This window comes from Aquarana catesbeiana, linkage group LG07, assembly GCF_042186555.1.
Source record: "Aquarana catesbeiana isolate 2022-GZ linkage group LG07, ASM4218655v1, whole genome shotgun sequence".
Taxonomy (NCBI): Eukaryota; Metazoa; Chordata; class Amphibia; order Anura; family Ranidae; genus Aquarana; species Aquarana catesbeiana.
In genome coordinates, this window is record NC_133330.1 from 278,636,802 (window position 1) to 278,653,355 (window position 16,554).

Here is a 16,554-nt window from a genome sequence, read left to right on the forward strand (position 1 = left end):
TGCATCATCTTTAGAAGAGGCTTCCTTCTGGGACGACAGCCATGCAAACCAATTTGATGCTGTGTGCGGCGTATGGTCTGAGCACTGACAGGCTGACCCCCCACCCCATCAACCTCTTCAGCAATGCTGGCAGCACTCATACGTCTATTTCTCAAAGACAACCCCTCGATATGATGCAGAGCATGTGCACTCAACCATCTTTGGTCTACCATGACGGGGCCTGTTCTGAGTGAAACCTGTCCTGTTAAACCGCTGTATGGTCTTGGCCACTGTGCTGCAGCTAAGTTTCAGGGTCTTGGCAATCTTCTTATAGCCTAGAGCCCTAGGCCATCTTTATAGAAATTCTTTTTTTTTTCAGATCCTCAGAGTGTTCCTTGCCATGAGGTGCCATGTTGAACTTCCAGTCACCAGTATGAGAGATTGAGAGTGATAACACCAAATTTAACACACCTGCTCCCCATTCACACCTGAGACCTTGTAACACTAACGAGTCACATGACATCGGCTAGGGAAAATGACTAATTGGGCCCAATATGGACATTTTCACTTAGGGGTGTACTCAATTTTGTTGCCAGCGGTTTAGACATTAATTGCTCTGTATTGAGTTATTTTGAAGGGACAGCAAATTTACACTGTTATACAAGCTGTACACCCACTACTTTACATTGTATCAAAGTGCCATTTCTTCAGTCTTGTCACATGAAAAGATATAATAAAATATTTACAAAAAATGTGAGGGGTGTATTCACTTTTGTGAGATACTGTGTGTATATATATATATATATATATATATATATATATATATATATATATATATATATATATATATATATATATATAATGACCAATGTTATTATGGTGAGGGATCAGAAGGATCTTACCAACCCTTTAGATGTAGTGGCTGCAGGAGAGGGAAATGTTCAAATGACACAATTTTTTGTTTGTACATTACAGCTGCACCTCTAATACATGCAGAGGCCGAGAGTGTAATGAGATTTGTACTAACTGGCATAAAGAAAAAGAAAAATATCCTATATCCTATATCCTAAGTTAGAGCAGTGATCTAGCCATAGGATGTAACTCAGGAGAGGTAACTATGTTCTACAAACACAAAAAAAATAATAATTATGTAGTGTATATGCCACAAGTTTCTTTTTGAATTACGAGGTAAATTAGAATATATTTGTCCTCACTTCCACTGTATATCCAAAAAACAAGGGGTTTATTGTCAATTTAAGAATACTGGGCAAAAACATGACGATCATTCCGTTATATTTCATTGGCCATCTGTGCATTGACATCACTTTTATCTACAGTAGAAACTGGATACTAAAATACACTATATAAAGCCAGTTAACTTTGCATACAGCTGTTGCAAGCTTGTTAGACCTTGGCAGTAAAAGGTATGGACTCCTTGGCTTATAGGGTAGAACTTGTGGAGATGAAAGTAACATTGTTTAGAGCCTGTTATCTTTTATATATATATATATATATATGTATGTAATGTCTACCTATATTTCTCTGTGCCTGCAGTCTTTCAGCTCAAATGAACCCAGCCTGCTATCTCAGTATCGTGATTCTGGTATGTCATCTAGTAGTTATGAGTTGAGTCAGTACATGCATGATCCAGCAGATGTGATTGACTACTGGAATCCATTACAGGATGGTAAGTGAGTGTTTTTCTATTAGGATAGTAGTCAAGAAACTGTAGAATCTGGACCACAGCACAGAATAGCCAAATAACAGAACTGAAAAATAATCATATATGTTTTGTTATTATAGATCCTTACTATTCTTATAAAAGTGAAATAATAAATGTTCTGAAAAAAATTTACTTTAGTCACTTGACAGTAGTATTATTATTATTATACAGGATTTATATAGCTGCAACAGTTTAAGCAGCATTTACAAAGTAGAGGGGGGGACAGTTCAATTACAATACAGTTTAATACAGAAGGAATAGGGGGGACCTGCTCATGGAGCTTACAATCTAAAGTAATAATACAGCCCAAAGGGTACAAAGAAAACTGTCATGAATTCAATTTACTAAAGTTTAGAATCAGTCCTCTAAAAAATTGGTATTTCAGCTTCTGAATGCTGGAGAGTTATCAATTTAGTTAAAGGGGTTGTAAACCCTCATGTTTTTTCACCTTAATGCAACCTATGCATTAAGGTGAAAAAACTCCTGACACTGACTGCCCCCCCAACCCCCCCCCCCCCCCCCGTTTTACTCACCTGAGCCCGTTCGTTCCCTCGGCGGAGACGCGCTCTTCCTCTCTGCCCGTTGTCTCAGCTCTTGATTGGATAGATTGATAGCAGCGCAGCCATTGGCTCCCGCTGCTGTCAATCAAATCCAATGACACAGCGCAGAGGGGTGGGGCTGAGTCCTGCATTCTGTGTGAATGTACACAGAAGCAGGACTCGGGAGCACGCGCGCACGGGTGTCCACCTTAGGAGAGCCTTCTCCAACGTGGACACTCGATGCGGGGAGGAGCTACCAGCGCCTCCGGGGGACCCCAGAAGTCGGGAATCAGGGCCACTCTGTGCAAAACGAACTGCACAGTGGAGGTAAGTATGACATGTTTGTTATTTACTTTAATTTCTGTACAATATCTTGCAGAATTTTATTGGTTATATCTTAGTGCTTTAGCTCTCACAACTGTACACCACCTATGGCAGTTATGACAGGGATCACTGTTTGCTTGCTGGATTTGATTTTATTTTAAGATGGGAACATACGACCAAGCAAAGCCCCTAGGTGGTCCAAACTTGTCAAAAAGATTCCATGACTTAAGTCCTGGATTGATAAACTTGTAAGGCAGTGTTAGTGTACTTCCCTTAGAAAATAAATATAGTGAGTGAGTTACGGGGAGGGATTAGGGTGAAGAGTGCAAGGAGTTAGGAGTATGGTATTCTGTCTGTGAGTATGGTGTCCTTACACCCTGAGTAGGATTGAAATTGGGGACTGGAAGCGAACCTGACTAGGAGGGATGCTGACTGCAGCCCACCTTCAAGGTAAGAAGCTGAAGATGGAACCTACATTTTACAGAGGTAATATGTATCCTAAAGATGTACACTCACTGGCCACTTTATTCGGTACACCTTGCTAGTACCGGGTTGGACTCCCTCTTGCCTTCAGAACTGCCTACATTTTTCATGGCATAGATTCAACAAGGTGTTGGAAAAATTCCTCAGAGATTTTGGTCTATATTGAGATGATAGAATCATGCATACACAGTTTAAGGTCAAACCTCATTTCTTCTAATTTTAATGAGTGGCCATGTGTCTTATTAAACTCCCTTTTGCGGAAAAGTTTTATCCCTATTGTGGGGTCACCAGTGTGGTATTCATAAATTGAAATCATGTCCCCTCTCAAGCATCTCTTCTCCGGAAAGAATAAGTTCAGTGCTCGCAACCTTTCTTCATAACTAATATCCTCCAGTCCCTTTATTAGCTTTGCTGCCCTTCTCTGTGCTCGCTCCATTTCCAGTACATCCTTCCTGAGAACTGGTGCCCGGAACGGGACAGCATACTCCAAGTGAGGCCGGACCAGAGTCTTGTAGAGTGGGAGAATTATCACTTTATCTCTTGAGTTAATACCCTTTTTAATGCATGCCAATATTCTGTTTGCTTTGTTAGCAGCAGCGTGGCATTGCATGCCATTGCTGAGCCTATCATCTACTAGGACCCCCCAGGTCCTTTTCCATCCTTGATTCCCCCAGAGGTTCTCCCCCCAGTGAGTAGATTGCATTCATATTTTTGCCACCCAAATGCATTATTTTACATTTTTCCACATTAAACCTCATTTGCCACGTAGTTGCCCACCCCATTAATTTGTTCAGATCTTCTTGCAAGGTTTCCACATCTTGCGGAGAACTTATTGCCCTGCTTAGCTTAGTATCATCTGCAAATACAGAGATTGAACTGTTTACCCCATCCTCCAGGTTGTTTATGAACAAATTAAGTAGGATTGGTCCCAGGACAGAACCCTGGGGGACCCCACTTTCCACCCCTAACTATTCCGAGTACTCACCATTTATCACTACCCTCTGAACTCTTCCTTGTTTATGGGGAACTGTGTCAAATGCTTTTACAAAATCCAGATACACCACGTCTACAGGCCTTCCTTTATCTAGATGGCAGCTCACCTCCTCATAGAAGGTTAATAGATTGATTTGGCAAGAACGATTCTTCATGAATCCATGCTGATTACTGCTAATGATACCATTTTCATTACTAAAATCTTGTCCCTTATCATCCCCTCCAGGAACTTGCATACTATTGATGTTAGGCTAAATGGTCTGTAATTCCCAGGGATGTATTTTGGCCCTTTTTTAAATATTGGTGCTACATTGGCTTTTCTCCAATCAGCTGGTACCATTCCAGTTAGTAGACTATCAGTAAAAATTAGAAACAATGGTCTGGCAATTACTTGACTGAGTTCCCTAACGACCCTTGGGTGCAAGGCACCTGGTCCCGGTGTCTTATTAATGTTAAGTTTTCCATGTCTATCTTTAATTCTGTCCTCTGTTAGCCATGGAGGTGTTTCCTGTGATGTGTCATGGGGATTAACACTGCAGTTTTGGTTACTGAAGCCCCCCGATTCCCTTGTGAAGACTGAGGAGAAGAATAAATTCAATACCTTCGCCATCTCCCCATCCTTTGTAACCTGATTTCCTTCCTCATTCTTTATGGGGCCAATATGGTCTGTCCTCCCTTTTTTACTATTTATATACTTAAAGAACTTCTTGGGATTTTTTTTTCTCTCCTCCGCTATGTGTCATTCGTGTTCTATCTTAGCCGCCCTAATTGCACCCTTACAATTCTTGTTGCATTCTTTGTAAAGCCTGAATGCTGATGATGATCCCTCAGCCTTGTATTTTTTGAAGGCCTTCTCCTTTACTTTTATATGCATTTTTACATTGAAGTTAAGCCATCCAGGACTTTTGTTCGCTCTTTTAAATTTATTTCTCAATGGGATGCACTGGCTCCTGCCCATATTTAATATGCTCTTAAAGCAATCTCTCCTCCGTGTTCTTTGTTCCTAAGATTCTATCCCAATTTATATCTTCTAGCAAGGTTCATGGTTTAGGGAAGTTGGCTCTTTTGAAATTCAATGTCTTTGCATTCCCCTTATGTTTCCTATTTGTGTGATTTATACTGAAGCTAATTGACCTGTGATCACTGTTTCCTAAATTGCCCCTTATTTCCACATCCGTGATCAGGTCTGTATTGTTAGTAATCAGTAGGTCTAGTAACGCTTTGTTTCAAGTTGGTGCGTCTACCATCTGACCCATGAAATTGTCCTGCAAGACATTTAGGAACTGACGAGCCTTAGATGAATGCGCGGTTCCTTCCGCCCAGTCTATGTCTGGATAATTAAAATCCCCCATTATGATGACACTTCCCATTCTTGCTGCTAATCCAAATTGTGATAGGAGGTCCGTTTCCCGCTCCTCCCTTAGGTTAGGGGGCCTATAGCATACTCCCAGTATTATTTTCCCCTTAGTTTCATCCCTTTGGAGCTCTACCCATAAGGATGCCACCGCCTCCCTAGCACCCTTAGTGATGTAATCTCTCACATTCACTTGTACATTATTCTTGATACAACTTTCATGTTGTTTACAGCAAATTATGACCCTAGCATCTGAATCCCACAGCTGAAATCAAGACTCATCAGACCAGGCAACGTTTTTCCAATCTTCTGTTGTCCAATTTTGGTGAGCCTGTGCAAATTGTAGCCCCAGATTCCTGTTCTTAGCTGACTGGAGTGGCACCCAGTGTGGTCTTCTGCTGCTGTAGCCCATCTGCTTCAAAGTTTGATGTGTTGTGGTAGTCTGCATACCTTGGTTTTAACAAGTGGTTATTTGTTACTGTTGCCTTTCTATCATCTCAATCCACAGTCACTCCCACCACTAATAGATCTTCCAAGGTGAGGAGTAACAGATGTCAGATAAAATGGTGGTGTGAAAGGAATCGAACAGGTGTACCTAATAAAGTGGCCAGTGAGTGTATTCTGGAAATGGATGCCCTGAACTTACAAGTGCCAAAACTCTGTGCTCTGTTGTTTTCCACCTTGAAGTTGGAAAGTAAAGTTTTTGCATTGCATTGCATTGGACTTGCCTCCATAATTACTGGGGGCTTACCTGGGAATTGGTTTATAGGTTCATCTGGTTAATCACTGGATATGTGTTAAAGAGGTGCACAAATGGATTGCTTCGGGAGTGAGGGATAGGGCATAGTGGGTCCCATGAATCAAACATATTGCCCCACATAGGGATGGCCCTATCCACATACTTTAATCAACCATTAAAGTGGATGTAAACCTGATTCATGAAATTTGAGCTGGGCACATATATCTGCATTGTTTTCTTATCTCTCTTCAAAGCACTATGTCCCATCGATGTCTCCTGCTCCGTTCTTCTGTTAGCCAGATAACTTCTGACAAGTTCTCCATCAACTGAGATAAAAGCAGCCTGAATTTTGTGTTGGGGAGGATGCTATAAATAGATTAGCAGAGTGCTGAACTATTCAAGGAACAGCTCTGAAAGTCTCTACCTATGAGGAGAGGGGGTGTGTGCCTGTCAGACTTCCACGTACCTGACCGATGAGCCCAGTATAGCAGGGGGAGGCCTCCCTTACGTATCTGGTTCCTGGCCCCTGGTAGTATAGACAGGAGGCACGGTAGCACAGAGTGGTATGAGGGCCTGGCAGGTCAACAGCAGGAGCATCCCAGTAAAGGTGGCTTGGAGATCACCAGACAGCTGAAGCACGGGCAGCAGGTGCAGAACAGGAGCGGAGTAGGCAAGTCGGGTCACAGGCAGAGTCGGCAACAGGCGGGTAGCGTGGTACAGAGGAGCAGGCAGGTTCATAGTCAAGACAAGCCGAGGTCAGATGCAGGCAGAAGACAAAGGATAATCCAAAGGGCAAGCCGGGTAATCAGGAGATCGGACCCATGAACATAGGGCCCAACTTCCTTGAAGGACAGGCCATTTTTAGATTGGTTGTGGACAACCAAACCTGGTTGCCAGGTTCCAGGATGAGTTCTCCCCGCTTCTTCTTGTCAAATATCTTCTTGTTATATTCTTGGGTCTTAGCCATGGTTTCCTGCAAGAGTTTATTGTTGGAAAGGAAGAAGTCCATGGTTTCAGAGACCGCAGGGATAGCACACTCGGGTAAGGAACTGGGCAGGAAAGACGGGTGGAAGCCATAATTGGCAAAGAATGGCATTTGCTTAATGGCAGAATGTAAGGAGTTATTGTATGAAAACTCAGCAATAGGCAGAAGAGAGACCCAGTCGTCCTGTGAGAATGTAGAGAAGCAGTGGAGATATTGCTCCAAAGTCTGATTCGTTCTCTCCGTCTGCCCATTAGTCTGGGGATGGTAGGCCGAAGAGAATGCCAACTCGATTTTCAGAGAACCACAGAGAGCCTTCCAAAACCTGGAGGTGAACTGCACACCTCGGTCAGATACGATACTTGACGGGACTCCATGCCGCCTCACAATCTCCCTGATGAAAACCTTTGCCGTTTCCATAGCCGAGGACGTGCCTTTCATTGGCAGAAAATTGGCCATTTTGGATAATCTATCTACAACGGAGAAGATGGTAGAAAAGCCTTCTGCCTGGGGAAGCTCCACGATGAAATCCATCAAAATCATCTTTCTGGGACGGGTAAAGGTCTTAGTAAACCCCAGGCCCTTATCCGGCTATTCTTGCTCCTTCCACAAGTAGTACAGGATTCCACGTAGCTCTTACAGTCACTTGTCAACTGAGGCCACCAGAATGTGTGCTGTATCAGCTCTGCCGTCTTTAGCACACCGAAATGACGGCCAACTTATGGTCATGGCAGAGCTCTAATACTGCCACCCTCAGATCCTCTGGAACCACAATTCTGCCCTTGTGCCAGAATAAACCATCTTGAGCCCTCACATCATCTTCAGAAGGCGGAGTCCAATCCAAGGAAGCTTGTCTTATTCGGGATAGTTGATCCCCTTGGAGTAATAGAAAATTTCTGGGAGGAAGAATAGTGTCTGGATGCACAGATTTCTCAGAATCAAGGAACATGCGGGATAGTGCATCCGGTTTGATATTTTTAAAACCTGGTCTGTACGTGATGTGGAACTGAAATCTCGAGAAAAATAGAGCCCACCTCGCCTGCCGTGGTTTCAATGTCTTGGCCGTTCTCAGGTACTCCAAGTTCTTGTGGTCAGTGTAGACCAAAATGGGATGTGCAGCACCCTTTAGTAAGTAACGCCACTCCTCTAGAGCGGCCTTGATGGACAGAAGTTCCCGATCTCCAATATCATCATTTCTGTCTGCTGTGGAGAGCTTGCAAGAAAAAAAATACACTGGATAGAGAAGGGCCTTGGCGCCTTGCCGCTGGGACAGCACGGCTCCTACTGCAATCTCTGAAGCATCTACTTCGAGAACGAATGGTAAAGCAGGATCCGGGTGTTTCAATATAGAAGCAGAGGTGAATAACCCTTTAAGTTTTTCGAAGGAGGATTGCGCCTTAGGGGACCAATAGAAACGTTTCCCTTGCCTGGTCAACTCTGTGATGGGGAAATTATTGCAGGGAAGCCCATAAAAGTTAGAGAAGCCAATGAAGCATTGAACTCCTTTTTTATCAGAGGGAGCGGGCCAGTCCAGGATGGCAGATACCTTTTGAGGGTCCATTTTAATACCTTCGACAGAAATGATTTGGCCTAGAAACTGGATGCATTGGAGTTCGAATTGACATTTTTCTGGTTTAGCGTAGAGTCCATGCTGACTGAGTCGAGTTAAGACATTTTGAACGTGCCTGCGATGATCGGTAACTGAAGAGGAGAAGATTAGGATATCATCTAAATAAACTATAACGTACAAGTCCAGAAAGTCATGGAAAATGTCATTAACATAATGTTGAAACGTTGCTGGTGCATTGCACAGGCCGAAGGGCATAACAAGGTATTCAAAGTGCCTGAATCTGGTACGGAAGGCCGTTTTCCATTAATCTCCTTCCCGGGTGCGAATTAAATTGTAAGCACCACGGAGGTCTAGTTTGGTGAAGATTACCGCGGATCCCAGTCTTTGGAAGAGTTCGGGCACTAGAGGTAGCGGATAATGGTTCTTAATGGTTATCTTGTTTAATTCCCGGTAATCAATACAAGGACGTAAGGAGTGGTCCTTCTTCTCTACAAAAAATATGCCAGCACCAGCCGGAGAGGTGGACGGGCGGATAAAACCTTTCTTCAGGTTCTCATCAATGTAGATCTTTAGAGTATCCAACTCCTGCTCTGTTAATGGAAAAATCCTCCCAAAGGGGACTTCCGTTTCTGGTAAGACCTCTATCGGGCAATTGTAAGACCTGTGAGGAGGAAGGGTCTCTGCTCCCTTCTTACTAAACACATCAAGGAAATCCTGATAGGGTGCGGGGATTACCTGCTGTAACTCGGTGTCAGTGTCCAGGCAGAGGAGCTGAGTAGATTTAACAGGATTACTGTGCAAACAGTGCTGCTGGCAATATTTGGAGAGAAACTTGATTTCCCTGGTGGTCCAGTCAATGCTAGGATTATGGGCCTGCAACCGAGGCATCCCCAGGATGATGGGAAAAAGAGGTGAAGATGGCATCCAGACGCAGGAGTTCTTGATGGTGGGAACCCATGGTAGCCAGCAAAGGGATGGTCTCCTGCGTGACAGGACCGGAGCTAAGGGAGGAGCCATCAGCGAGATGTACAGCAAGTCCCTGAGTTTTAGGTTGGAGAGGAATGCAATGGTTGGCAGCGAAGGTCAGGTCAATAAAACAGCTGCATGCTCCTGAGTCAATTATGACCGAGACTGGGATATCCCTTTCTGGTAGCTGTAAGGTGATGGAGAGAGCAAGGTGAGTAGCAGGATTAGGCAAGGCAGATGCACACATTGAAGAGATTGGAAGAGACTTATGTGTCTTGTTAGGGCAAGACCTCACATAGTGTCCGGACTCCCCGCAATACATGCAGAGGTTGTTGACTCGCCGGCGCTGTCGTTCTTCCAGAGTGAGGGAAGGACTGAGAAGACCAAGCTGCATAGGTTAGGGGGTTTTAAGGACGGGAGTGGCTGGTGCAGGAAAAGACTGTCCGAGAGAGTTGGGAGAACTCGGAGCCTTAGGGAGCATCCAGGTGGGGCGAAACTGACTGGTGGATCTCTCGGGGCGACGCTCCCTGAGGCGTCGGTCAATTTGGACAGACAGATTGATGAGCTCATCCAAGGTTTGGGGTATTCCGACTCGTGCCAGCTCATCTTTCAGTGGATCAGAAAACCCCATACGAAATTGGTGCTGCAGGGCAGTGTCATTCCAGGCTGTGTCAGAGCTCCACCGCCTGAATTCCACCACATAGTCCTCTGCTGCTCTACGCCCCTGTTGAAGAGCATGCAAAGTGGCCTCAGCAGTTGCTGTTACTTGGGGGTCCTCAACTGGGACATAGTGGCAAAAAAGGTATCAAGGTTATCAAGGAATCCTGATTTTTGCTCCAGGAGGCGGTGAGCCCAGGTCTGTGGTTCACCGGATAAGAGAGATCACAAAGCCCACTTTGGTTGCCTCCAGAGAAAAGGTGCGTGGCTGCAGGGCGAAGTAAAGTTCACAAGCGTTGTGAAAAGCCCGGTATTTACTGCGGTCCCCAGAAAATCTTTCGGGTATAGGTACCCTGGGCTCAGGAGGTAGCATTACTACTGAGGGTGCAGATGAAAATCCGGCAGAAGAAGTACATTGAGGGTTGGTAGGAGAAGACAGGACTTGGACTCGTTCTTCCAACCTTGTATTGCCTTCCTGAAGGCTCTTTACGGCTTTGGTGAGACCCGCCAGGTGTCTACACAATTCCTCCATGGGGGAGGTTCCCTGCTCGGGCTCGGACATGGCTGTCCGATACTGTCAGACTTCCACGTACCTGACCGATGAGCCCGGTATAGCAAGGGGGAGGCCTCCCTTATGTATCTGGTTCCTGGCCCCTGGTAGTATAGACAGGAGGCACGGGAGCACAGAGTGGTATGAGGGCCGGGTCGGTCAACAGCAGGAGGATCCCGGTAAAGGTGGCTTGGAGGTCACCAGACAGCTAAAGCACAGGCAGCAGAGCAGGAGCGGAGTAAGCAAGTCGGGTCACAGGCAGAGTCGGCAACAGGCGGGCAGCGTGGTACAGAGGAGCAGGCAGGTTCGTAGTCAAGACAGGCCGAGGTCAGATGCAGGCAGAAGACAAAGGATAATCCAAAGGGCAAGCCGGGTAATCAGGAGATCAGACGTTCAGACAGGTAAGCAGGTGCAGTTATACTGGGAGCTGCAGATCGGACAGCACCGGGCCAAATGTGCTGACAGTTCAAATAGGCTGATTGGCGGCAAGCGCCGTGCGCATGAGCTGATGCGCACAGGTGTGCGCCCACGCACGTGCCCGCACGCCGGCACCCACAACGGCGAGCACATCAGCGCGCGCGCCCCGGCGCACACCAGCACAGCGTCTTCCTCCAATCAGCTGTCTTGACTGTATGCCAAAACTTCACCGCAGTGCTGAACAGGAAAAGTAAATCTCCTAACACAATTTGAACTTTCTAAAGAATGTAGAAAGCAGATATACATCTAAAAGTTATATAGGGAGATTTGTTTAATCACTGTGTATCATCTGAGGCTGTTCAATTCACTGGGTATATGTGAGGGTTTACATTCACTATTAATTCTCCATTCGTAACAGAAATATCACTTTTCGATTATAAGCAATATGATACTTACCTGTCCCGCCGTCAGTGCTGCTGATCTTTACTCTGTTCAGGAGCTATGGTGCCTGGAAAATGCTCTTCATCCAAAGCACTTACAGGTATGTTGAATTCTTGGTCCCCCGCCAAGCAATGTGGTTCCTTCTGCCAGCACCTATGTCACTGCAGGACATAGTATGGACATGGGGGTCAGAGGAAGGAACCATAGCTCACAGCAGGGGACTAAGAATCTAACACTCCTGATAGTGTGTTTTCAAAAAGCATGATTCTCCAGGAATTTTGAAGAAATCAAAGATCGGTGGCACAAGTGGCAAGATGAGTAAAATATTTCTTGTTTTTTCTTTTTAATTTTGTGACAGCACAACTTAAAATGGAAATGTTCCTTGTAAAAATATGCATTCTAAGGGGTTGTAATTGTTATCATTCCTTCATCACTCAATGAAGGGGGGATACATATGAGAGACCCAGTGCAAATCAAATTGGCAATAGCATTTACTGTATCTCTGTCTTGATAAGTTCCTTTCAAATATCATACCTAACCTTTACCTAATATTTGTGGACCATTACCAATTCCTCTTCCTCTGTAGCGTGGGTACTGTGTACTTCTGGCAGTATTGCCTGAACCTAGTATGCTAAAACAGCACCTCTGTAACACGCCTCTGGTTATGGTAGCATGGCTTTATTTTTATGACATGCTTATTTGCATAATAGATGCCTGGTGACTGGTCATGACTGTTGTATAACAGATGTGTTTAACTCCCCCATAAACTATACTACCCCACTTATAACGTATTCATTAACCGAGACCACACCGTACTCTTGGGGTAACAAAGGCCGTAGCAGCCTACTTTATTTAACAAATATAATGACTCAAATCAAAACATATAAAAACGTATAAGTAGAAAAACTTATCTGTTATCAAACCTATGAAATCTAACGTTGGTCTGAGCAGGAAATTAATAAACCTCTGTGTTAATAAACCTTCTTGCACTGCAGTCCCTCTCAAATGTATTATCCCTGCCTCAAGCCGACAAGCTGGCTCAAAGACTACCCCTGACCGCAGTGCCCCATTATCACTTCCCGGCTAACCTCCGTTAACCGGGAACCACCATCAGGACCCCTCCAACGATAGTCCCGATCTCATCCTTCTGATATCTTCTTTCCCTGCACAGACCAACGTCCGCCACAGCAAACAAGGGTAATTCCCTTACCCTTGGATGCCCCTCCACACCCGAAGTGCTCGTTGTATACCGTCTTGAAGGCCCAAAGCCCACATGTCTATGCCTACCTCGTTTAAATGAACCCCATCTTTTTTCAAATATCTCCAGGTCTCAAATTCCAACTCTAGATGACGTATTGCCAACCCTCCCTTCCGTACCATGAATTTGCTCACCTCCCTATTAATCTTCCTCCTGGCTCTATTAATACCTTCCACTGATCTGGCCATTCTCCATGTCATACGCGCCACTATATCTGACCATACAACGACCATATCAGGAAATTGCTCCATCAAGCGGTCAATATCTGATTTGATGTCTCGTGTAATGTCTAACATGGACCTAATCCCCAAATCATTGCCGCCCACATGTAATACTAACACATCAGGCGGTCTGTCCCTAGCTGCATAACGCTGCACCTCAGCAACCAACCGGCCCCATAACATTCCCGGGACTCTAAACCATTTTATGTAGGCTTCCTTTGTGTCAAAACCCAACTGCCTACCATCGTACCTCACGTCCCCTCTCCGTGCCCCCCAGCAGACATAGGAATGGCCCATGATCCAGACCATCCCGGTCGCCGAACCTAAAATTAAAAGAGGAAAAAAACAACATACACTATAACATGACCATCATTTTCAAAAACCATACCCGGGCAGACTGAAGAGTCCTGCCTACTTGATTACCTCACAAACCTACCACCAGGTGGGGCCTAACGTAAGACCTGAACCTGTTCGACTCCCACCGCCCAATCCGTTTCACTGCCTCCATATCCATCCCTTGCCTCACTGCTTCTGTTGCTGCTCCTATCCTGAATGAGTGGGATGAAAATGCTTTGCCATCCAAACCCAACTGCTCCAAGCATTTTCTAAATATAGCCCCAAACTGAAAACGTGACAACGGCGTTCCATCCTCGTGTACCAAAAACGCGCCCAGCCCCGCCGGGCGAACCCGCATGAAAACCCTTACCGCTTCCATCGGGCATAAAGGCGAACCCAGAATTGGAAACACCTGTACCAGCTTCCCCCTGCCCGCCTGATCTGTTTTTGATTTTTTTAACCACAAGGACAGCCTTCCCCTAACGCACTCCACCTCCTGGTTTCCAATTCCCCCTTGTACTTTCTTTGAAGGGCTGACCAGTTCCCCAATTCTAAATGCCCCAAAAAACGCCAACAAAAACGCTACTGTAAACAATTTTTTCTCAAATTCCGATGAACACACCTCCCTCAATTTGGCTACTATACCCTTGAGAATTTCAAATGTCACGGGCTTCCTGGTATCCTTCCGAACCACCGATCGCCTATAACCTTTTACTGCCTGCCTCACCCAGAAATCTTTTGTAAAATCAGGCCGCCCCTGTAATTTGAACAGGAATGCTAAACCTGACAGTTGCGGATTCACTACCGATGCAGACACCCCCTCTTCCATTTTCCTGGCTACGTAGTATAAGACGAGTAACCGTCCTGCTTGCCCATTCGGCTCTTCACCCACCTCTTGCACAAACGCCAGCCACTCCTTCCAAACCCTTGTGTATGCTGACCACGTAGACCCACTTACCGACCGCTTTATCCATCCCGTGATGATTACAACGCTATCCCCCACAACCATTCGGGACAAGGCACTCCTTGTTGCTCCGCATCCGGTGCCAACTGTCGGAACCTGTCCCACTGGAAGCGAGATAATGCATCAGCTATCACATTCTCCACTCCTGGCAGGTGTACAACGTGAATGAAAACATTCAGTTGTAAGCATCTCAGCACCAAATGTTGAAGTAATCTAATAACCGGCAGAGAAGACACCGTGTTCTTATTGATTACCTGCACCACCCCCAAATTGTCCCCATGGAAACGCACCTTCAGATACCTGAAAGATGCTCCCCACAACTCCACTGCAAGCACTACTGGAAATAATTCCAACAGCACCAAATTCTTCGTGAAACCTGCCGCTATCCAGGACTGTGGCCAGGGGCCTGCACTCCATTGTCCCTGGAAGAAAGCTCCAAAACCTGAAGACCCTGCTGCATCCGTAAAGAGCTCCAGGTCGAAATTACTGACCGGTCCTGCCATCCATAACGCTCGGCCATTGAATGACTCCAAAAAGGTATGCCATACCCTCAGGTCATCCCTATGCGCCTTGACCAAGCGTACAAAATGTCTCGGGGACTTAATACCACTCGTACTTGCTGCCAGCCGCCGACTGAACACCCTCCCCATAGGTAAAATACGACAAGCAAAATTAAGCTTGCCTAACACCGATTGCAATAAGCGCAATTGCACTTTTCGCAATCCAATCAGCCTCGCAATCTCTGTTTTCAGGTCTGCCAACTTTGCCTCCGGTAACCTGCATTCCATGGCCTCCGAATCCAGGACGATGCCTAGAAACGTGATGACCGTACAAGGTCCCTCAGTTTTTCCAGGCGCCAATGGAATGCCAAACCTGTCTGCTATGTGTTCCAGCATTGCCAAGAGCACCGCGCAGATCCTGGACTCGGCCGGTCCTATGCATAGGAAGTCGTCCAGGTAATGAATTATAGAATTCACACCCGAAACCTCCCTTACCACCCACTCTACAAAAGAGCTGAATTGCTCAAATATCGCACATGATATAGAGCAACCCATCGGTAGGCATTGGTCGACGTAGAACTCATCGTCCCAATGACATCCTAGCAACCTTAAACTTTCAGGGTGCACTGGTAGCAGCCTAAAAGCCGATTCTATATCAACCTTAGCCAGCAGTGCCCCTTTTCCGTACCGGCGCACCCACCCTACGGCTGCATCAAATGACGTATATGTCACTGAGCACGCTTCCTGATCTATGGCGTCATTCACCGACCCCCCTTTTGGAAAGGACAGGTGATGGATGAGCCTGAATTTATTGGGTTCCTTCTTCGGCACTACCCCCAGTGGTGACACCACCAGATCTGCCAAAGGTGCCGACGAGAATGGCCCCGCCATCCTTCCCATTGCAACCTCCTTACGTAGTTTTTCACCAACCACGTCCAGGTGTTGCAAAGCGGACCGGAGGTTGGGTGGAACGGGAGGAACTACCGCCAGTGAACAGGGTATTCGGAAACCCACGGAGAAACCTTCTTCCAATAATTTTGCCGCTTTCTTATCCGGATACTTACCGAGAAACGGCCGCATCCTTCCCACTCTCACCGGAGTCCTCCCTCTTGTGTCCAGCTTCCCCTGAGCGACCCTTAGCTTGCTTGAAGCATCTGGATGCTGAATGGACTCCATTGCACCCTGAACACTCATGCTTGAACCTACATGAACTTCCGAACTTGCATGTCCCTGAGTTATATTGCCAGCACACCCCTTTTCTGTTTCCGGCCGACTGTCCCTGTGCTGAAGGTCCGCCGGCCCCCCCCTGAAAAAACTGGTTCGGTGCCCGCGCAGACGTCATTAAACGCATCCAGAGACTGATATCCTTGTGGTCCCAACGCAGCTCTTTTCGCACTGCCCTCCGTTGCCGAAACTGCTCATCATACCTCAGCCACGCAGTCCCGCCATAAACTCTATACGCTTCCCCAATAGAATCCTGATAGCAAAACAGCGCCGAACAATGTTCGGGTTGTTTTTCCCCAATAACACTTACCATTATGGAGAACGCCTGCAGCCA

The 16,554-nt window shown here is 46.0% G+C and overlaps 1 protein-coding gene across 1 annotated transcript in view; it reads left to right on the forward strand.

Annotated features, from left to right (window-relative positions):
- The window catches only part of SEC16B (SEC16 homolog B, endoplasmic reticulum export factor), a 367,224-nt gene that overhangs the window by 75,495 nt on the left and 275,175 nt on the right, over nucleotides 1-16,554 (forward strand). The window contains exon 7 of the mRNA XM_073592046.1: nucleotides 1,534-1,666. Within this exon, the coding sequence (XP_073448147.1) occupies nucleotides 1,534-1,666 (133 nt within the window). The remainder of the gene's footprint in view (nucleotides 1-1,533; nucleotides 1,667-16,554) is intronic.